Source organism: Zonotrichia leucophrys, chromosome 14, assembly GCF_028769735.1.
Source record: "Zonotrichia leucophrys gambelii isolate GWCS_2022_RI chromosome 14, RI_Zleu_2.0, whole genome shotgun sequence".
Lineage (NCBI taxonomy): Eukaryota > Metazoa > Chordata > Aves > Passeriformes > Passerellidae > Zonotrichia > Zonotrichia leucophrys.
In genome coordinates, this window is record NC_088184.1 from 1,660,339 (window position 1) to 1,681,705 (window position 21,367).

A 21,367-nucleotide genomic window follows, 5' to 3' on the forward strand; every position below is an offset into this window, starting at 1 on the left:
GTCCCCTGGCCACCCCTGCTTGTCCCTGGCTGGTTGTGCCCGTGGCACTGGGGAGGAGGGAGGGTCCGAGCTCCCCGAGGCCGCCGGGCCCCGCTGCGTGTCCGCTCTGCCCCGGGGCCGCTCCGGATGCTCGGGCTCGCAGTGCCCTCTGGTGACCGCGGGCACGGCGGCCGGGAGCGCCACCCCCGGGCTTGGGGACCCGCTGGGGACTCGGTTGGGATTGGGGAAAAGAACTTCAGCTCATCCCCCAGGATCTCCGAGAAGCCCCCGGTGCCAGTCCTGCCCCGGGCACGGACATCTCACCCCAGCCCCCGGGGCACCCACAGCTCCTCCAGCTCCTCAGCGCCTCCCCCGCAGCGCGATTCCTCCTTTTATCCCATCTGAACGCATCCTCCTCCAGCTGAAAACTGCTTCCCCTTTGTTGGGGAAGATGAAACAGGAAAGCCTTATAAATGTGATTGCCTGGCATAAGATTTTGAGAATATAGAAACTATAAGTGAGATTGAAATGAAAGCAAGCTTTGAGATCCCTCAGTTACTGAACAACTGAAAAACAATGGTGTGCCTGGCTGAAGGTGATCCCCTTTTGATGGAACAACACCCTCTGCTTGCAGACAGGCCCAAGGGTCAGAGCAGACCCTACAGCTTGGCAGAAGGGGTCCAAAGAGGAGTTAATGGGGTTTAAAATGTAACACAGTATGGTAATGTAATGATTCTTACAGGCTGTATGGAAATGCTGTAGGATTTGTGTCTTGTACTAGATTGGTTAGTGAGAATTAGAATATTCAACACAGAAGAAGATTTATTGTATTGTAATGGGAACCTCGCTCTCTTACCCTTTTACTCTCTCACCCTCTCACCCTCTCTCCCCCTCTCTTCTCTCAGCCTGCTCTGAGCTGTGGCTGCAGCTCCCAGCAGGGCCCTGCCCCAGGCCCTTTGCAATGAACCCCAAGTTCCTGACCTGGCTGCAGAGATCTCTCATCTCCATCCCTACCCCCCGACACTCCTACACCCTTCTTCTCCCTCCGCATTTCCTGGCCAAAGCTGTCTCTGTCACCCTCCCAAGGTCCCTCAGGTATCCCCAGGATGCCAGAAGGTTTCCTGCAGGCTGGATGGCCCCAGCTCTCCCAGCCTTTCCCCACAGGACAGATTCCTGCAGCTCCCTGAGCATTCCCTGTCCCCTCCGGATCCGCTGTGACTCACCAGGATTGCTCTGTCCCTGACCCATCTGCCGCTCACAGAGCACTCCTGCAGAAGCTTCCCTTGGATTTTAATGATCCTGTCTGTCCCTGATGGGTCACCCCAAAGTTTCTCTTTGCTGGGCAGCTCCCCCTGCCACTCCTGGAGTTTCTGGCAGGTCCCTGGGACCTCCACGCTGCCCCCAAAATGTCCTTGTGGGGTGGCTCTGGGCACTCCACACTGTGCCACTGTGGGGATGGCATGGGCAGGGATGCTCCAGGCTAGGCTGTGCCCAAAAAATCCCTCCTGGAAAGGCAAAAGGGACGCTTGGGGCAGCTTGGAGGGCTGCTCAGGGTCTGGGGTCCCCAGGCTGTCCCCATGGAGCTCCCCATCCCCTCTAGCTGCGTGGGGAGCTCTCCCAGCACCCGAAGGAGCTGCGGCTGTGGGAGGCACCCACCTTGTCTTGAAAAAATAGCTCAGGAGCCTCAGCTCAGCTCCCAGCCCGTCCCTGGGGATGTGCAGGGACACCCTGAGCTCCTCTGCATGGCACCCAGCAGGCTCTGTCCCCTCTCAATGTCCCCTCCCACCCACACCCCCAGGATGGTGTCCCCGAGAGTGGGCATGTGCCCTGGGAGGGCTTGGGGAGCTCGGGGGGTCTCTCAGGAGGGGTGAGGGTCCTCAGGGCAGGGCAAAGGAACCCCACCACAGCAAGGTGGGAATCCCCAAAGCAAAGATGGGCTCCACATGCCAGAGTAGGGGTCCACGTGGAAAGGAGTGGATCCCACAACCAGGTGGGGTCACTGTGGCAAGGTAGGCGTTCCATGGCCAAGATGGGGTCACCATGACCAAGTGGGGTCCCATGGCAAGGTGGAGGGCACCATGGCAAGATGGGGGTCACCATGGCAGGATGAGGGTCCCATGGTAAGGTGAGGATCACCATGGCAAGATGGGGGTCACCATGGCAGGATGGGGGTCCCATGGCAAGATGGAGGTCACCATGGCAAGATGGGGGTCACCATGGCCAAGTGGGGATCAACATGGCCAGGTGACGGTTCCATGGCCATGTGGGGGTCACCACAGTAAGGTGGAGGTCACCATGGCAAGGTGGGGATCCCATGGCAAGGTGGTGTCACCACAGTAATGTGGGGATCCTATGGCAAGGTGGGGTCACCATGGCAAGGTGGGGGTCTACACTGGTGAGAGAAGGTTCCCATGAAAGGATGAGGCTCCCAGAAGCTGGAAGAGAATCTTCATGGCTGGTTGAGAGTCCCCACAATAAGATCAGGGTGCCCAGAGTGAGAAGAGACCCCCATGGTCCCTGCAGCAGTGTGGCCACCCCTAACTCTGTGAGGGTCCCCACAGAAGCCTGAAAGCCACCACGTCCTCACCCACCCTCACCCACATGTAGCCTGGATGGGGGAACCCGAGGGGGAATCAGATCCTCGGCAGGGAAGAGCTCTGGGCCCTGTGGGGTCGGCACAGATGGGGCTGAGCCGGGGGTGACCCCAGGCTGGACAGACCCCCCTGCTCCCCCCACCCTGTGCGTGTGCATCCTGCGGGCAGCGAATGGAGCTGCCTATTGATTCGCAACCCGGGCTAAAAATAACTTTCAACTCTTCATCCCGAGCTGTGAAAAATCCCCCATTGCTAGGCGACGGGTTACCGGGAGACAGCGGCGCTAGGCGACGGCGGTTGCTGCGGCGACGGCCCCGGCGCACTGCGGTCCAGCCCGGCCCCGCCGCTCCCGCCGCACCGGCACGGCTCGGCCCGGCCTCCCGGAGCCCTGGGACATGCTGGGGGCGAGATCCGGCTTCCCGGGGTGCTGCAGGGGCTGCGGGAGCCATTGTCACCCAGCTCTGGTGACAGCCTGGCCTGAGCATGGGGACACTGGGCACCACCACTGGGGACAGGGAGCAGGGGGCTCAGGAGGATTGTGATGGTGACCTGTTGTTGGGGGAAGATGAAACAGGAAAGCCTTATAAATATGATTGTCTGGCAAAAGATATTGAGAATATAGAAACCACAAACAAGATTGAAATGAAAGCAAGCTTTGAGATCCCTCAGTTACTGAACAACTGGAAAACAATGGTGTGGCCAGCTGAAGGTGATCCCCTTTTGATGGAACAACACCCTCTGCTTGCAGACAGGCCCAAGGGTCAGAGCAGACCCTACAGCTTGGCAGAAGGAGCCCAAAGAGGAGTTTATAGGGTTTAAAATGTAACACAGTATGGCAATGTAATGATTCCTACAGGCTGTATGGAAATGCTGTAGGATTTGTATATTGTACTAGATTGGTTAGTGAGAATTAGAATATTCAACACAGAAGAAGATTTATTGTATTGTAATGGGAACCTCGCTCTCTTACCCTCCCATCCTCTCTCCCCCTCTCCTCTCTCAGCCTGCTCTGAGCTGTGGCTGCAGCTCCCAGCAGGGCCCTGCCCCAGGCCCTTTGCAATGAACCCCAAGTTCCTGACCTGGCTGCAGAGATCTCTGCTCTCCATCTGTCCCGACTGTGCTACCCCTGATGCTCCTACACCCTGTGGCTGCAGGGAGAGTTGGGGTGAGCAGCACCCACATCAGGCACCCAGGTGTGTGTACCCCTGCACTGGTGGCACCCCAGCTGTGCCCCCTTCCCCAGAGACACAGACACACATGGAGTCTCCTCTTGCCCAGGGCTGACTCCTGTTGAAGGAGTTTTCAGCTTTCTTGGCATGAAAATGTGCCCAGGACACGGGACCACAACAATTTGTCCCCTCTGAGTCCTGGAGGTGATAGGGGTTAGTGACAATGTGCCAGGAGGAGGGGACATCAGGGACCATGCAGGGCCCCAGTGGCTCCCAGTGCCTCCCACCTGGCCTGCTCTGGGTGCAGTGTCCCCAAGGGCTGCACCACAGCCTTGCTCCCAGGCTGCTGCAGGTGCCAATTCCCCTGGAACAGCTCCTTGGGGACCAGGGGGCACAGGGCACTGCTGGGGGAATGAGGGACTGTGGGGAGAAGCATCTGCAACTTGTCAGGGGATGGGGAAACACGTGGCACCAGCATGAGGCCATGGATGCACACATCCCTGCAGGCACTGTCCGTTCCAGCATGTGTAACCCACTGGGCAGGGTGTGCTGAGGGTGTGAGTGTGTGAGTGTGAGCACAGTCTCCTCCCCCAAGCCCCCTCCCAGCTGCAGGGTGAAACCCAACCTGCCTTATCAATAATGGAAGCAGGAGGCAGCGCCGGCTGCAGCAGCTCCCTGCGCCTCCCCAGGGCCGGGCTGGACCTGCTGCTCACGGGGCCGTGCCAGGGCAAGGCACAGGGGACAGGGCTAAATGTGCCAGCTGAGCTGCTCCCTCCAGTCTGGGGAGCAGGGGGAAGCTGGGCCCAGGCTGGGGGGCTGGGACATGGGGGACAGCACCGGGACACCCCAGCAGGTCTCAGTGCCAGGGGTGGCTTGGGCAGGTGATGCCCCCAGGATGGGCACAGCAGCCTGGTCTGGGTGGTTCTTGCCAGGATTTGGGCACAGCAGCCTGGCATGGGTGATTCCCCCCAGGATATGGGCACAGCAGCCTGGTCTGGGTGGTTCTTGCCAGGATTTGGGCACAGCAGCCTGGCATGGGTGATTCTCCCCAGGATGTGGGCACAGCAGCCTGGCATGGGTGATTCCCCCAGGATATGGGCACAGCAGCCTGGCATGGGTGATTCCTGCCAGGATTTGGGCACAGCAGCCTGGCATGGGTGATTCCTGCCAGGACATGGGCACAGCAGCCTGGCATGGGTGATTCCCCCCAGGATGTGGGCACAGCAGCCTGGCATGGGTGATTCCCCCCAGGATGTGGGCACAGCAGCCTGGCATGGGTGATTCCCCTGGATTTGGGCACAGCATCCCAGGCTGGGTGCCCGCTGCCCCTGGGGGTGCTGGCACAGGGTCCAGTGTCACCGCTGTGCCCCAGGGGCTGTCACAGAGCCCGAGGTGGCTGCCGGGGTGAGCAGGGTCTGCAGCAGGATGTGCACCAGGATCTCCAGCCTGCCATGCCCTGCTGGGGAGAGAGCCAGAGCAAGCATCCGTCTGTCCATCCAGCCTTCCACCCATCCCTGCGTTCAGCCTTCCAACCCTCCCTCCCTCCATTTCTCCAGCCACCCCATCTCTCCATCCCTCCCTCCATCCATGCTTCCATTTCCTCCTCCACCCCTCCATCACCATTCTCCCCTCCATTTCTTCATTCCTCCATCCTCCCCAACCCCTCCATCCTCATCCCTCCATTCTTCCCTCCATCCCTCCATCCCTCCACCCCTCCATTCTTCCCTCCATTTTTCCATCCCTCCTTCGATCCTTCCACCTCTCCATCCCCCCATCCATCCATCCATCCCTCCCTCCATCCCCCATCCTTCCACCCCTGCATTCCCCCACCCACCACCCTCTCTCCCTGCACTCCCAGCTGCCAGCCCAGCCCCATTCCCGTGTCCCGCACCCTCACCTCGCCTCTCCCGGTGCCGCTCCATCCCAGCCGCCGGTGTCGGTGTCCCTTTAACGGGCTCTGCCGGTGACACGCGTGTGCGTGTGTGCGAACGCGCGTGTGCGTGTGCTCCCCGCTCCCGGGGCTGGCTGGCAGCAGGGCCCCCCTTCTCCATCCCCCCGGATCCGGATCCGGCCCCATTCCCCCCCTCCACTCCCCGCTTATTTTTCCTGTTGTTTGGCGGGGTTGGGGCGGGGGCCGGGCGGGATCCGGCCCCTTTGCCAACGGGGATTTTTGGGGGGATTATTCGCCGTTTTCTTCCCGCTGGGATTTTTTTTGCTGCAACCGAAAGAAGACGGGCGCAAGGCATGGCATGAGCTTCGGGAGACAGGGCTGGAGGTAAGAGCCGCTCGGGAAAAGCCTTTCCCACACAAAGCCGGTGCCGGGCTCGATGGCGATGCCGGGGTCCGTGCCAGTGCCTGTTCTGTCTGTACCGATACCGGCACCGGCAGCGCGGCCGCCCCAGCCGCATCCCGCATCATGGAGCCGCGTTATATAACGGCAGCGGAGCCGGCCCGGCCCCGGGGCTCCCGGTCCGGTGCCCCCCCTCCGCCCCCGCCTCCCATGGCTCGGCAGAGGATGGAGGTCGCTGTGAGCCTCCCCCGCCCGGCTGTGCTGCCCCCTCCGCCCCCTCGCTGTGGGGAGGGGGACGTGGGGGGCGAGGGGATGGGATGTGCTGTGTGTCCGTCCCCCCCCTCCCCAGCATGGCCGGGCAGCAGCGGGTGGGGAAGGCAGGGAAAGGGGGATCGGGGCATCCCGAGGGAGGCAGGGCTGCTCTGGGATGGGGGTGGAAGGGCACATCGCTGTAGGGACACGGATGTCCCAGTGTGGGGGTGATGTTTGCCCCCTTCCATCTCTGCTGCCAGCCTCTAAAATGCCTCTAAAATTCTGGGATGGGGGTGGAAGGGCAATCGCTGTAGGGACATGGATGTCCCAGTGTGGGGTTGATGTTTGCCCCCTTACAGCCTCTAAAATTCCTCTTGTCCTCCCTGGTGGCACCATTGGCATCCCCAAGGCTGCACTCGAACAGCCAAACACCCCAAAAGCTCAATGGTGGCTTTCTGGGGATGCAGGGTGACCCCAGCCAAGGGATGGGGGACAGGGGCAGCTTCCCCCATTCCCAGAGCCCAGGGGGATGGAGGAAGGGGAAAGCCCTGGCTGGGATGGGGCTGAGCGGGGTCCTGCAGACCCCAGCATGGAGCCATGGATCTCCCATCAGCCCAGGATGAGAGCACTGAGTTTGTTTTGGTGGGGAGGATGAGGAGGGGCAGGGGGATCAGCGTGTGGGGCTGGGGACCAGGCAGACTCCACCCCATGGAATGGCCAGGGCTGAGCACAGCTGGGGAAACTGAGGCACGGGGTTCTGGCAGCAAGCAGCTGGATACTCCCAAGGTCTTGGCCATGTGGGGCTCCAGGGGTGCCATGGGGCACAGGGCTGATGTGGTGCCCCTGGGACGTGGCAGTGCCTGGGCAGGGCAGACCAGAGCGTGGCAGAGCCTCTCCATGCCCACCCTGTGCCCAGGGTCTGGGGTCTCACAGCACCCCGGGGTGCTCAGCAGGCTGGAGCAGCGGGCACAGAGCGAGCCCCATGCCGTGCTGGCATCTCCCCTCCTCTGAAGCTGGTGCTGATTTCACTCTGGCTACCAGGAAGAGGGAGGGAGGTGGCTTTGGAGTGGGGAGGACTCGCTCAAGCATCCATTTTTAATGAGCTAGATATCTATTTTTCCCCGAGCTGGCTTCCCCCACATCGATCCCTTTGCCTGCTCCCCTCCCCGTGCCAGCAGCTCCAGGGCACAGGGGAGCAGCAGGACGGGCACCCCTGGCACTGGGACCCTCCTGCCACCCCAAATCTGCTCCTGGGGAAGGGGTGACCCTCACTGGGGCCAGGGTAAGGTGAGAGTGGGGAAAGGGTTCCCTTGTCCCCTCAGTGGGGTCACAGCCATGGTGACCATCATGTGGGGACATGGCCAGACAGAAGGACAGGAGGAGTGGGAGCACTTCGAGTTTGGAGTTTGGAGGTTGGAGGTTGGAGGTTGGATGCTGCCCCTCTGCTCTGCAGATTGAAGCCGTGCCTGGCTCAGCAGCTCCATGGCAAAGCCACCTGGTCCTGCCTGGAGCTGTGTCCCCATCTCCCATCTCGTGCAGCTGCCAGCAGTGCCTGAGCAGGAGCTGCACCCCCAGAGGGGATTTGGGAGGCGAGTGGGAGCTGTGCTGTGGGAGGGAGCAGCGCTGGGTGTGCAGGCAGCAGAGCTCCTTGGCAGATCCCCCTCCCAACCCCTGCCCACCTGCCACGGGGACAGCCACGTGTGCTGGGGGCTCCGGGCCCACGGGAGGAGCTGGGGAGGAGCAGGGCAGGGTTTGGGGAGGGCACAGCTCAGCAGGACCCACTCCTCCCTGCCCAGCTCTTGGACAGGGCAAGCAGGAGGCCAGGAGCAGGATCAGGATGGTGCCTGATGGCTTTTGGAGCCTGTGCTGGCATTTAGCACCCAGAGCCCACCAAGGAGTGCCATGGCTGGACACTGCCTGCCCTGGTGTCCCAGCAGCCTCGTGCCAAGGACCCCTGCTTGACCCCAAGGCCAGGGACAAAGGGCCGTCAGTGCCATCGGTGCCATCAGTGCCATCACTGCCATCACTGCTATCAGTGCTTGTGTGGCTGTCACCGTGCCTGTGGCGTGAAGGGTTTGGGCAGGCACAAACCCCAGCAGGACCTGAGGAGCTCATCCACATCCTGTGCTTGGACACAGCTCTCCTGGCTCCTCAGGGGATTGTGCATTTCAGCCCTTGCTGGGCAGAGGAAGGGCTGGGATATGCTGGGAGCTGTCACTGGGCTCTGGCTGGGGCTGTAGTGAGAGGAGGCCTGGCTGGGCAGGACCCAGCACACGAGGAGCTGCTCCCTCTTCTCCTTGCCTCAGACAGAGGGTAGCAGGGAGAAGCTTGGCTTAAGCACAAACACCCTTCCATAGTGTGAGAGTGAAGATCTCCAGAGGAGGCTGGAGGGGAAGGGAGCAGGGCTCCAGCTCTGCCCTCAGTCTGTCCCTCCCGTGCTCCTTTTGGGTGGGGATTCCTCCCAAGGGGACAAGGGGCTGCCTGGGGAAAGGAGAGGTCAGGATTTGCTGTCTCTGGGAGAAAGGGGTTCAGCAGAGAGGCTGAGAGCTGCTGCAGGAGGGGCTTGGTGGCCCTGTTGGGGGGGAAGTTTTGCTTGGGCAGGCTTGGGGCTGGAGCTCTGCCTCCCCCCCACTCTGAGGGCTGGAGACAGGAGCTGCATCTCCCAGTGCCCCCAGACAGGAGCTGCATCTCCCCAAAACAGTGGGACCTGAGCAGAGCTTGGTGCTGGCACCTCAACCAGCTTTTCCCAGCTCCCTGGGGCTGGGGCTGACCCTGCAAATCCCAAGCCTGACCTTTGGGCAGGCTGTGGGACCTGAGAGATTGCTGTGCTGGGGGTTCCTGCTGTGACAGCTCCTCTGCTTGGCCATGGGCTGCAAGAGGCAGCGATGGATTCACCAGCCTGGCTGGCACTGAGAGCAGCAGCCCCAGCACTGGGACTCAAACCAGTAATGTCCCAGCCCCTCCTGAGCCTCTTGGTCCACTGCAAGGTGGGATGAGCTCCTTGGCACCGTAGGGAGACTCCAAGGGAGCAGGAAAGCTGCTCTCAGCTCTTGGGTCTCCCCAGGAGCTCTCAGGGCAGCCCCAGGAGGGATTTTCCCAGCTCCTATCACACAAACAGCAGCTCTCCAGGGCCAGCTGGAGACGCAAGGCCTTTCCTTACCCTGAATTCCTGGATTGTACAGCAAGGAAGAGGCAGCACTGAGCTTGGAGCTGTGCTCTGAGCTTGTCCCAGCTCACCTGTGTGAGTGCTGGTGCCCAAATCCACCTGTGCACACACACACACACACACACAGACACAGCATCTCCAGGCATGGAGCATCTCTCCTCTGCTCCTGCATCTCCAGGGGAGCTGGTGGCTCCTCCAGAGTCTCCATCAGCTCCTCTGCACTGCTGGGGTGACCCAAACCCCCTGAGGAGACCCAGACTGGAGCGGGGTCCTGGGCAGCGTTCTGATCCAGCGGGATCAGGGCTGGGGGCAGCAGCAGCAGCAGCACCCGCGCAGCAGCTCTGCAGGGGATGTGTGAATGTGTTCATCACTGCTGTGTGCTCCAGGCTCGGGTCTGGCCCCAGCTCGGCCCCGCCGCCGCCCGGGGCAGCCCCAGCGAGCTCAGCTCCCCGGAGGCTGCACAAAGCCCGGGCCCGTGCTCGACACAGCGCTCCGTGCCGGGCTGTGCGCTCCGCCCGTACAGAGACTTGATTTGCTGCATTAGTAAAAATAGCCGGGTAATGAATTCAGCTGATGCAACCCCGGCAGCGCGTGCACGCGGCGGGCCCGGCTGTGCTGAGAGCGTGAGAGCGGTTGGGTGAGTGTGAGTGTGAGTGTGAGTGTGTGAGTGTGTGAGTGTGTGTGAGTGTGTGTGAGCAGGATTTTGTGTGTGTGCATCCGTGTGGTGTGTGTGGTGTGAGAGAGAGAGTGGTGTGAGAGGTGAGTGTGAGCAGGATGTGTGTGGTGTGTGGTGAGTTGTGTGTGAGGAGTGAGTGTGAGCAGGATTGTGTGTGTGTGTGTGTAGAGCAGGGGGCTTGTGTGTGTGTGTGTTTATGCGTGTGAGTGTGAGTGTGTGTGCACATCCCGTGTGTGTGCACATGTGTGTGTGTGTGTGTGAGTGTGAGCAGCAGCGATGGCTGCTCGCTCCGCACGGCTTTGCCACCTGAAGCCCTTTGGCAGCAGCTCTGGGTCCTGGCAGGGCCATACCAAGGCTCCGAGGGGGCTGGGGGCAGCAGGGTCCCATGGAGAGTCTGTGGGGCACTCATGGATTATCCCTGGGATCTCATCTGCCTGCTGGGTTACAGTGGGATCTCTGACAAGGATCTGTTGGAGCAGCACTGGATCTTGGCAGGGCCCTGAGGGGTGATGGAGTTTCCCTTAAAGGAGTCGATGGGGCAGGGCTGGATCGTCCCTGCCAGGGCCCGGCGCGACAGGGCCGGATGCGGGCAGGGACACGGACACGAGCGCGGTGCCCTTGGGGGGCCGCTGTCCCCGGTGCTGACGGGACCGATGGACCAGGGTCGCTGACCGTGGTGCTGACCGGGGCCGCTCACCGGAGCCGCTGCCCTCGGTGGACTGAATGACCGGGGACCGAATGACCGGGGCCGCTGGCCGCGGTGCTGACATCCGGGACCGATGGACAAGGGCCGCTGTCCCACTGTCCACTGTCCCCAGTGGACCAGGGCCACTGACCGGGACCGGTGACCGGGGCTGCTGTCCGCGGTGCTGACCGGGACCCCAATCAGATCGGCGGCCCCATGATCCGCTGTCCCGGTGCTGACCGGGACTGATGGACCAGGGCCCCTCACCGGGGCTGCTGTCCGCGGTGCTGACCGGGACCGGGGCCGCTGTCCCCGGTGCTGACCCAGCCCGCCCGCGGTCCCGGGGCTCCCAGGCCGCCCAACCCGGGATCTCCCCTGACTCCGGTCCGGCTCCAGCCCGGCTGTCCCGAGCCCTGCCCGATCCCTGCTGCACAGGATAGCTGCTCCAGGAGCCGGGGATCCCCCAGGCCGTGCACTGACAGGGTGGGTGAAGGCCCTGCCCGTGTCTCAAGGCCTTCATCCCTCTGCACTACCACGTGCAGACAGTGAACTCGCCAACAGGTTGGGCAGGCTCTGTTTCCCAGGCAGTTTCCATCCCGTTCATCCCAGCATGCTCACCGTGCAGTGTTTGTGGTGCCAGGCTCTCAGACCCCGGCTCGTTTCTCTCTCCCTGCGTCAATCCCGCCCCCCAGCACTGCATCATCGCTCCCGTGGGTGACAAACCCCCCCAAACCTCCCTGACAGTGACGTATCCTGAGAAATGTGCACCCTGCAGTGGATTCGGGAGATTCGAGGGCTCTGGCCTTTGCTCTTGTCAGGTTTTCTCCTACTGGGCTGGATCTGGCACTCCATGGCTGGGAGAGACCTCTCTGTGAGAGAGCAAAGGGGGGCTGCAAATCTGAGCCCTTCCTGTGGGACCCCAGAGCAAGGATGGTTGCACCAAGTGCTCAACAATCCCAACGATGATGATGATGATGATCATGATCATGATCATGATGATGATGATGGTGTGTTTGGCCCAGTCATGCAATCTGCAAACACTGAGATGACAGGGAGAAGGGAAAGGGACAAATCTCTGCTCTCCTGTTGCTTTGGAGTGGCCAAAAAGCGTTTGGAGGTGTTCATGGAACTGCTGGAACATGTGGGAGGGTCTGTGCTGACACCTCCAAGGCAGACAGCTTTGGGTTTGTCTGTCCATCCCTGTCTCTGGGCTGGGAGTGCCCGGGGAGGTGCAGGGTGGGCTCTGTGACCCCCAGGGGCTGTGGCAGTGTCACTTTGGACATCAGAGCAGTGTGGGCTCAGCCCTGGGCTGCAGGAGCTGGGGGGCTCCTGGCTGTAGGCCAGGGGTCTCCCATGGCACAGGAGGGCAGATGCCAACCCTGCCCTTGGTGCCAGAGACAGCAGCTATTGGCCCCCTCCCCTTCCAGCCCACGCTCTCCTCACTGGGGTCTTTCCCCAAGCACAGTTCAGTGCCTGGGGGTGCTGGGAGCACCCAAATTCTTCCCTGCTCATCTCCCGAGAGAGAAATGCCTGCCTGGCTTCCCCCAGCGCTGCCCAGATCCTCCTGTGCCCAGAGGCTCGAATCTCTCTCCGTTTTTCTCTTTGAAGTGACTTCAGGCTCATTCAAGGTTCGGGATTTCTGTGCTCTGTTCAGGCAGCCTGAGCTCCTTGGGCAGGGGGCCTGGGTCAGCTTTCCAGGGAACCCCTGAGCCCCTCCGAACCCCCTGAGCCCCCCTGAGTCCCCCTGAGCCCCTCCTGAGCTCAGCCTCGAGGACCAGCCGAGCTCTGAGCAGTTTTTGGATGCTGTGCCAAACCCTCCTGCTGGCTGCTGTGAGTCCAGCGACTTGTCAGCATCTGTGTCCTGCTGTGACCGTCCCCTCAGGCTGCCGAGGCCCTGCGCTGCCCCTCTGCCACCACCTGCCCTGTCCCCGTGCCCAGCGGCTCTGGGGCTCGGTGCCAGGTGGTACCTGGTGTTGGAGTGACGGGGGGCTGGCACGGTCGGGACAGATGGAAATGAGAGATCTCTGCAGCCAGGTCAGGAACTTGGGGTTCATTGCAAAGGGCCTGGGGGCAGGGCCCTGCTGGGAGCTGCAGCCACAGCTCAGAGCAGGCTGAGAGAAGAGAGGGGAAGAGAATGAGAGGGTGAGAGAGCAAAAGGGGTAAGAGAGCGAGGTTCCTGCTACAATACAATAAATCTTCTTCTGTATTGAATATTCTAATTCTCACTGACCAATCTAGCACAAGATACAAATCCTATAGCATTTCCATACAGCCAATAAGAATCATTACATTATCATACTGTGTTACATTTTAAACCCTAAAAACTCCTCTTTGGGCCCCTTCTGCCAAGCTGTAGGGTCTGCTCTGACCCTTGGAGCTGTCTGCAAGCAGAGGGTGTTGTTTCATCAAAAGGAGATCACCTTCACCCAGCCACACCATTGTTTTGCAGTGGTTCAATAACTGAGGTATCTCAAAGCTTGCTTTCATTTCAATCTTGCTTGTAGTTTCTATTTTCTCAAAATCTTTTGCCAATCATATTTATAAGGCTTTCCTGTTTCATCTTCCCCGACACCCAGGGCCGGCCAGCGTGCCCAGCGCCTCTGGGGCTCGGTGCCACTCTCTGCAGTGACACTTCCCGTGCCACCTGGCCATTGTCTGTTTGGGTTGGTGCTCTGTGAGACACCCCCTGCACGTTCTGTTTACCTCCCTGATTGCAGCCGAGCCGCTGGTTTCGAGTTTCTCCCTTCTCTCCCCTCCCCTTCTGCTGCTTTCAAGCGAATCTAACACATGTCCAAGCGTCGGGCGGCGTGAGCGGAGGCAGCAGCGGCTGCATCCGAGCCGGGAGCGGCGCCAGGCTGTCTGCACTGGGCTGGGCTCGTCCCCGGGGGCTGCAGCGCGGCGGGACGGTGCCACCGAGCCGGGCTGGCTGCGGGCACCTCGGCTGGCACCGCGGCTCCCCCAGCGCCCTGCCGGGAACGGGAGGTGCCCTGTGCCTGCATCCCAGGTGTGCCTGCATCCCGCCGGGCCTCCAGGTGTGCCACCGGCACGTGGCTGTGCTGCTGAGCTCCTTTTTGGGTGGCTGTGCCCTCCTTGTGTGCTCCAGGAGAGCTGGATGAGGCCGAGGATATCACCAGCCGGGGTCTATGTACAAATCACCAACGGGACAGGACTGCTGGAACGTGCCTTGAGCTGTTTGATTTTCCAGCATCACTCTCATTCCATGGCTATGACAATGGGAAGATGCCAGCAGCTCACATCCCAGGCAGCAGACCAAGAACTCAATGTTACAACTCACTTTAAAAGTTTTTTGACCAATCACACAAAGCAAAAGCACATTGACAGTAGTTCTATCCAACCACTATATGCACAGTTAAAACAATGCTTGCTTATTTTGGATACAATACCTGCTTAAAGCCTTAAAACACAATGCACAGAGCTCCATTATTAAGCATAAAACTTCCTAACATCTCATTAGATAAACTTTTCTGCAGCTTAGGGAGTTATTCTAGACAAGCATTAATACACAGAGCCCCTGACCCCACCCATTGTTCTGTTTGTCCTTGCTTTTCTACTTTTTACATAACTTTTCTGCTGACCAATCTCATGGCTACTGCTCAGCTCTAATCACAGTTCTGCTGTCTCTGAGGCCTGCCTTTTGCAGCTCTCCCAAACCCCTCTGATTTTATGGATTCCCACAAGGGATGCTGTGAGAGTGAAAGGGATGGGCAGCAGCAGGGGTCTGGGCTGCATCCTGCTTCCAGGCTCGGGGACCATGGAGCTTGGGCCATGAGCAGGATGCCCTTTCCTCAGTGTCCCTCCATCAGGGATTGACTTTCTCCACCCCAAATCAAGCAGCTGCAATAATCCCTTGCTTTAATCTCGGGTCTGGGAAGAGCTGGCAGGCAGGAAGGTCCCCAGCTCCTGTCGCTGATGGATGGAGGTGCCAAGCACCCCTTGGGCCTTCAGGGGAGCTCCCTGTGCCCTGCTCCATGCACTGCAAGCTGCACTCCCGTGCTTCAGCTCCTCGTGCCCGCAGGGCTTGCCAGGATCAGCTTTTTGGCAGGGTTTGGTGTGGCATTGGCACGTGGGGCACAGGCAGGGCAGGCAGAGCCTGGCAGGGCCCTGTGCCAGGCCCTGGCTGGGCAGGGGGAGGGGGCTGAGCCCCCATCAATAATTCAGCTCCATATTTATAGAGGGAAATGCGTTGAATAATGGATGGTGGGTGAGGGGGGCCCTTGGGAAGCCAGCCTTGCTGCCACTGCAATATTTATCAGCCCAGTTTGCCGGGTGCTGCCTGAGGCTCCACTACGGCTGGCACAGGCTCACTGCTGAGGGCTTGGCTGGCACAGTGGGCACAGGCAGCTCTGCTCCTCTGCCTGCTGCCCTCTACAAAATTGCACTGAGGGACGGAGCCCCACTGCTCTGGAGCCAGGCTGGGAGAGCTGGGGGTGCTCACCTGGAGAGGAGAAGCTCCAGGGACACCTCAGAGCGCCTGCCAGGGCCTAAATATTGGCCTGGATATTGGGAAGGAATTGTTCCCTGGCAGGGTGGGCAGGCCCTGGCACAGGGTGCCCAGAGCAGCTGTGGCTGCCCCTGGATCCCTGGCAGTGCCCAAGGCCAGGCTGGAGCAGCCTGAGACAGTGGAAGGTGTCCCTGCCCATGGCATGGATGTGGAATGAGGTGGATTTTGAGGTCCCTTCCAACCCAAACCAGCCTGTGGATCCTTTTCTGTCTGCCACTAGCCATGCTTGTTTCTAGGCTCAGAGAGGGATGTGAATACCCAGGGACAAATCCCCATCTGTCCCTCATCACAGGGGGCACCAGGGCCATGCAGCTTCTGGGAGGACCCTTCTTGGTGTCCCAGACAGGTCCCTTCTGTGGCTGTGCCCACCTGGTCCCATGTGCCACCCTGCTCAGGGCCCCCAGGATCTCCCTCCTCCCTGATGCCACCACCCCCCCGCAGACCCAGAGCCCCTGACCCCACACCCTGTGTTACAGAGACACCCGTGGAAGATGTCGAACCCGAGAAACGGCGACACCAAGCCCCCATGTTTGCCCCGCAATGGACTGGTGAAGATCCCCACGCAAGCCAACGGCCTCGGCTCCGCCAGCATCACCAAAGGCACCCCCGCCGTGAAAAACCGCCTGTGCCAGCCTTCCTCCGTGCCTGCCATCCTCAGCCCGGCCTTAGCCCACCGCAGCGACCTGCCCATCCCCAGCCTGGCCTCCCCGCTCTCCTTGGCCACCCTGGCCAGCGTGTCCTCCCCTCCCGGCGCTTCCTTGGTGGGACTGAACGCCAGCGAGGGCTCGGAGCAGCCGTCCCCGGAGCGGCTGCCGGGCTCGCCCTCGGAGAGGCAGCTGGCCGTGGACGAGAAGATCCTCAACCGCCTGTTCTGGTACTTTTCGGCGTGCGAGAAGTGCGTGCTGGCGCAGGTGTGCAAGGCATGGCGGAGGGTGCTCTACCAGCCCAAGTTCTGGGTGGGCTTGACGCCCGTCCTGCACACCAAAGAGCTCTACAACGTCCTGCCCGGGGGAGAGAAGGAGTTCGTCAGCCTGCAGGGCTTCGCCGTCCGCGGCTTCGACGGCTTCTGCCTCGTGGGCGTCTCTGACCTGGACATTTGTGAGTTCATTGACAACTACCCCCTCTCCAAGAAGGGGGTCAAGTCCATGAGCCTTAAGAGGTCGACCATCACAGATGCGGGGTTGGAGGTAGGTGACCCTGCTGAAGTGACAGGGGTGGCTGAGGTGTGCTGGTGGAGGGTCAGTCTTGGTGGTCTTGGGGACACATGGGCAGAGTGGTCCTGTCACAGTGAAGGAGCAGACAGGTGGCATGGCCACCCCACAGGTGCTGGCAGCACAGGGAGGCCCTGCCTGTGGTCTGGGCAGTGGGATGGGTGCAGCCCATGCAGGGTCAGGAGGCTGTTGGGGCTGCATCCCTGCAGGAAGGCAGGGCCAGGTGAGGTGATGATGTGACAGTGGGTGACAATCTCTGGGGACAGGGCATCCCTGCTTGGCTGGCTGCTCCCCAACAAGGGGGTCACCCAAGCAAGGGGCTGAGGGTCAGAAAGAGATGGGGCCATTCAGGGGGCTGGGCAAGGTCCCCACTGAGATCCTTGCCCCGTGCCATGGCCAAACACAGCACCAGCTGCTCCGTGGGCACATCTCACCTGTGCTGGGAGTGGCATCAATCCCCACCCTGCCAGCACCACCTGGCACAGTGCTGGGGCTGCAGCCAGGGGTCCCTGCCCATCCCCTGCCATTCCCCACTGATGCTGGTGTGCCCTAAGTCAGGCATTGAACCCATGCCAGGGAGGTGCCAGCGAGAACGACCCAGCCAAGACTGGGAGCAGTGGGAAGAGCCCCAGGGTCTCAGAGGGAGCCAGGGTGGGGGCGCACATGGGTGGGTGGCAGTGCCCAGCATGTCCTGACGCCCTGCCCTTGGCAGGTGATGCTGGAGCAGATGCAGGGCGTGGTGCGGCTGGAGCTGTCGGGCTGCAACGACTTCACGGAGGCCGGGCTGTGGTCCAGCCTCAACGCCCGCATCACGGCGCTGAGCGTCAGCGACTGCATCAACGTGGCCGACGACGCCATCGCCGCCATCTCGCAGCTCCTGCCCAACCTGACCGAGCTCAACCTGCAAGCCTACCACGTGACGGACACGGCGCTCGCCTACTTCACCGCCAAGCAGGGCTACACCACCCACACCCTGCGCCTCAACTCCTGCTGGGAGATCACCAACCACGGCGTGGTCAACATGGTGCACAGCCTGCCCAACCTGAGCGTGCTCAGCCTCTCGGGCTGCTCCAAGGTGACGGATGATGGAGTGGAGCTGGTGGCCGAGAACCTGCGGAAGCTGCGCAGCCTCGACCTGTCCTGGTGCCCCCGCATCACCGACATGGCCCTGGAGTACATCGCCTGCGACCTGCACAAGCTGGAGGAGCTGGTGCTCGACAGGTAAAGGGCTGTGCTGAGCCGTGCTGTGCCGAGCCAAGCCATGCCATGCTGTGCTATGCCAAGCCATGCCAAGTCATGCCATACCGTGCTGAGCCATGCCATGCCATGCCATGCCATGCACGCCATGCCATGCCATGTTGAGCTGTGCTGTGCCGTGTCACCCCATGACAAACCATGCCGTGCCAAGCCGTGCCATGCTGAGCCGCGCTGTAGCAGAGGGTGCAGCATGGGGGCCATGGTTTGGGGACACCCACGGGTGACCAGCTGGCCCTAACACCCCGTGTCCCGGCAGGTGCGTGCGGATCACCGACACCGGCCTCAGCTACCTGTCCACCATGTCATCCCTGCGGAGCCTCTACCTGCGCTGGTGCTGCCAGGTAGGTGTGGAACACGGCTGTGCCAGTCCCGGCTCAGCACGGCAGAGAGGGCATGGTGGCACCTCCCTGGGCATGGGCCATGAGCTCGGGGCGGGCTCCTGGGGCTGGCTGAAGACCCCAAGACTTGGTGCCAGGGAGCAGAGAGCTCCTGTGAGCTCAGCAGGACTCAGCCCTGGCACCCTGACCCTGCATCCCCAGAGCCCGTACCCGCTCCCTGCCCTGGCTCCCCGCTCCCTGTCGCACAGCCCAGAGCCAGCCCACCGGCCCTGCACCCCAAATCCTGCCCCAGCATCCCGCTGCAACATCCCACATCCTGCTCAGGCTCCCCTCCCTGCAGCCTGTCCCATCACAGTTCCCTGCCCTGGCACCCAGAGCCAGCACACTGCCCCAGCATCCTGCACCCTGCTTCAGGTTCCCAGCCCTGGCACCAGCTCCCTGCCCCAGTTGGGCAATGCTGAGCCCTGGCACTGTGGTTGTCCCCATTGTCTCTCCCTCATCCCCATCTCATCTTCTTTTCCAGGTGCAGGATTTTGGCCTGAAGCACCTCCTGGGCATGGGCAGCCTGCGCCTGCTCTCGCTGGCTGGTGAGACCCTGACCCCCTACCAGGGACCAGAGACCCCAGGGGCTGGGGGGCACCGGGCATGGGGACAGAGAGAGCCCTGGGGACAGCCTGGGGACAGCCAGCCTCCCCCAAGGCCAGCAGGCACCTGCACCCAGCCCAGCCTGTGGGGAAAGATCCACGCTGGGCTCTTGGGGTGCAGTGTTTTTTGGGGTGGTGGTGTTTAGGAGCTGTGTTTTTTGCCATTCAAGTGTTCTGAGGTGTTGTTTTTTGAGGAGCTGCTGTAGGGGACACACTTTTTTGGGTGGTTTGGTTTTTTTTCTTTGGAATACAGGTGCTTTGAGATGCTGGGATTTTAGGCTGACCTTGGGGTACAGGTGTTTTGAAGCATTATTCTTTAGCATGCCGGTTTTCTGGGTTCTGTTGGGGATTTTTTTGGGTGCTAATTTTGATGGTCTTGGTATTTTGGGGTGCTGGTGCTTTAAGGTTCTGTTTTTTGTGTGCAATTTTGAGTGCTGGATTTTATGGATGATTTTTTGTAGTGTTAGGCTTTTTGGGGTACTTTTTTTTAGCACGCTGGTTTTTTGGATTCTGCCTTTTGGATATGGTGAGGTTTGAGGTGCTGGGATTTTGAGGTCCAGACCCTTTGGTTCTGTTTGGGGGAATTTTGGTGCTCTGGGATGCTGGTGCCTTTGAGATGTTATTTTTGGGGTTGGTATTTTTGGGGGACACTGGTGATCTGGGCTGACAGAGCACCCTGTCCCCTTGCAGGCTGCCCCTTGCTGACCACCACGGGGCTGTCGGGGCTGGTGCAGCTGCAGGAGCTGGAGGAGCTGGAACTCACCAACTGCCCCGGGGCCACCCCGGAGCTCTTCAAGTACTTCTCCCAGCACCTGCCGTGCTGCATGGTGATCGAGTAGCGCCGGAGCCGGCCCGCCCCGCGCCCTCCCCGGCCGCCATCGCCCACCCCATCTCCCTCCGGCTGCGGGGGGATTCGAGAGACGCCCCCGATTCCATCCGAGCCCGGACATCCCCCGCATCGCCGCCCCCGAGGGACGCGGGGCTCCGGGGGGAGATGGGGGTAGGAGCCCCCCCGGTACCATGTAAATTCCCCCCACGCCGCCGCCACCGCCCGTGCTCCTCCCGCTGTCCTGCCAATCCCTTCCGGACAGACGAACGGACATCATGGAAGCCCAAAGTGGGAAGGCGACGCTGTGTGATCCCCCCGGCCGCATCCTGCTCCCCCTGCTCCGGTGCCAGCGCCACCGAGGATGCTCCAGGGCACCAAAGGATGCTCGCAGGGATGGCCAGAGGAGGATGCTGATTTTGGGGTGGCGGCGGAGGCTGGATGGGTCCCCTGACGCCCCCGGAGCGGGTCACCGAGCTCACCCCCCCGTCCCCGCGCTGCGTGTCCCCTCCAGCCCCCCGCCCCGCCTTTGGGGCGCTCTCCCCCGGTCAATAGGATGTCCCTCTCCGCCCGCCCGCCGCCCTCGCATGCTCGCTTGCTTCAGTCTCGTGCTACGGCAGGTTTCGGGGTACCGGGGGGGACGGTGACAAGTGACAGCCCCACTGAGCCCCTCCACGCGCCGGATCCCGCCCCGGGCTGCCCTGGCGACATCCCCCGTGCCCAGGGTACCCCCCTGCACCCCGCGGGGCTTGGGGGGCGATGCCACCGCCGGGCAGCGACCCATCCGTCTGGGATGGGACATCCCGGGGCACCGGGGCCGGGGCGGAGCCACCGCGGCGGCACCGGCAGCACAGAGAGACCGCGGGAGGTGGCACCTCGGACACACTGCCACCACTGCCACCGCTCTTCCAGCTGAAAAGCCATCGCCCCCGTGCCAGCGGCAAGCGGGGCACCGGGGGGACCCCCGGGCTGAGCCGAGATGGGACCGAGCCGGAGCGGGGCTGGGGGAGCCAGCGCGGGAGGGGCTCGGTGCCCCCGGGCAGTGCCCGCCCTGTGCCACAGCCATGGGAGGAGAGTGGGCACGGACACGGGCACGGGCACGGGATGGGCACGGACACGGACACGGACACGCTTTCGGTTTGTTTTGCCTTTGTACCGGCCGGGAAGGAACTGCTGCACCAACCGCCGCCTCCGCTCCCTGCTTTGTCCGAAACGGCCCTTTTCACCCCAAAATGGCACCAGCTGGAAGGGCTTTGGGGAGTCCCTGGGGCTGCGGGACAGGGTGGCACTGCCGGGGCCCGGAGCACCCCGGCACGGGGTGGAGGGCTGCCCGCACCCCCAAAGCCTGCAGTGTCCCAGGACAGCGGCACACACAGCGTGTCCCCACCCCCGCAGGTGACAGCAGCAGTTTTGGGGTGCCAGAGCCCTGCAGGTGACAGCAGCAGTTTTGGGGTGCCACAGCCCCGCACAAGTCCCTGGTGCCAGGTTGCACAGACAGCCCCAGCACGGACCCATACCGTGGCAGTGACCCCCTGCACCCCTACTCCTCTGTGCACCCCTATATCCCTGCAGTGCACCTGTACACCACCAATGCACCCCATATCCGCCCGGCACCCCATTTCCCTCCTGCAGCCTGACCCACAAGGCTCCCACAGACCTCTGACCCCCCTTTATCCCCATGCACCCTCACACCCCTGTGCACCCCGGTAACGCTCCAGCTCACTCCTACACCCCCAATGCACCCCATATCCCCTCGGC

At 61.8% G+C, this 21,367-nt stretch overlaps 1 protein-coding gene across 1 annotated transcript; it reads left to right on the forward strand.

The window, feature by feature from the left end:
- Positions 1-5,883: 5,883 nt before the first annotated feature.
- On the forward strand, positions 5,884-20,792 carry FBXL16 (F-box and leucine rich repeat protein 16). The gene is made up of 6 exons (XM_064725482.1): positions 5,884-6,017; positions 15,810-16,520; positions 17,257-17,765; positions 18,058-18,142; positions 18,663-18,726; positions 19,474-20,792. The coding sequence occupies exons 2-6, from the start codon at positions 15,825-15,827 to the stop codon at positions 19,620-19,622; spliced, it is 1,503 nt and encodes a 500-aa protein (XP_064581552.1). The 5' UTR covers positions 5,884-6,017; positions 15,810-15,824; the 3' UTR covers positions 19,623-20,792.
- Positions 20,793-21,367: the final 575 nt, after the last annotated feature.

What these genes read in the sequence shown, in the direction of transcription:
- FBXL16 (XM_064725482.1), top strand. Translation starts at nt 15,825, where the DNA reads ATGTCGAACCCGAGAAACGGCGACACCAAGCCCCCATGTTTGCCCCGC. An exon ending in TCACAGATGCGGGGTTGGAG is followed by an intron (nt 16,521 to 17,256) that starts GTAGGTGACCCT and finishes TGCCCTTGGCAG; the next exon opens with GTGATGCTGGAGCAGATGCA. An exon ending in GCGCCTGCTCTCGCTGGCTG is followed by an intron (nt 18,727 to 19,473) that starts GTGAGACCCTGA and finishes GTCCCCTTGCAG; the next exon opens with GCTGCCCCTTGCTGACCACC.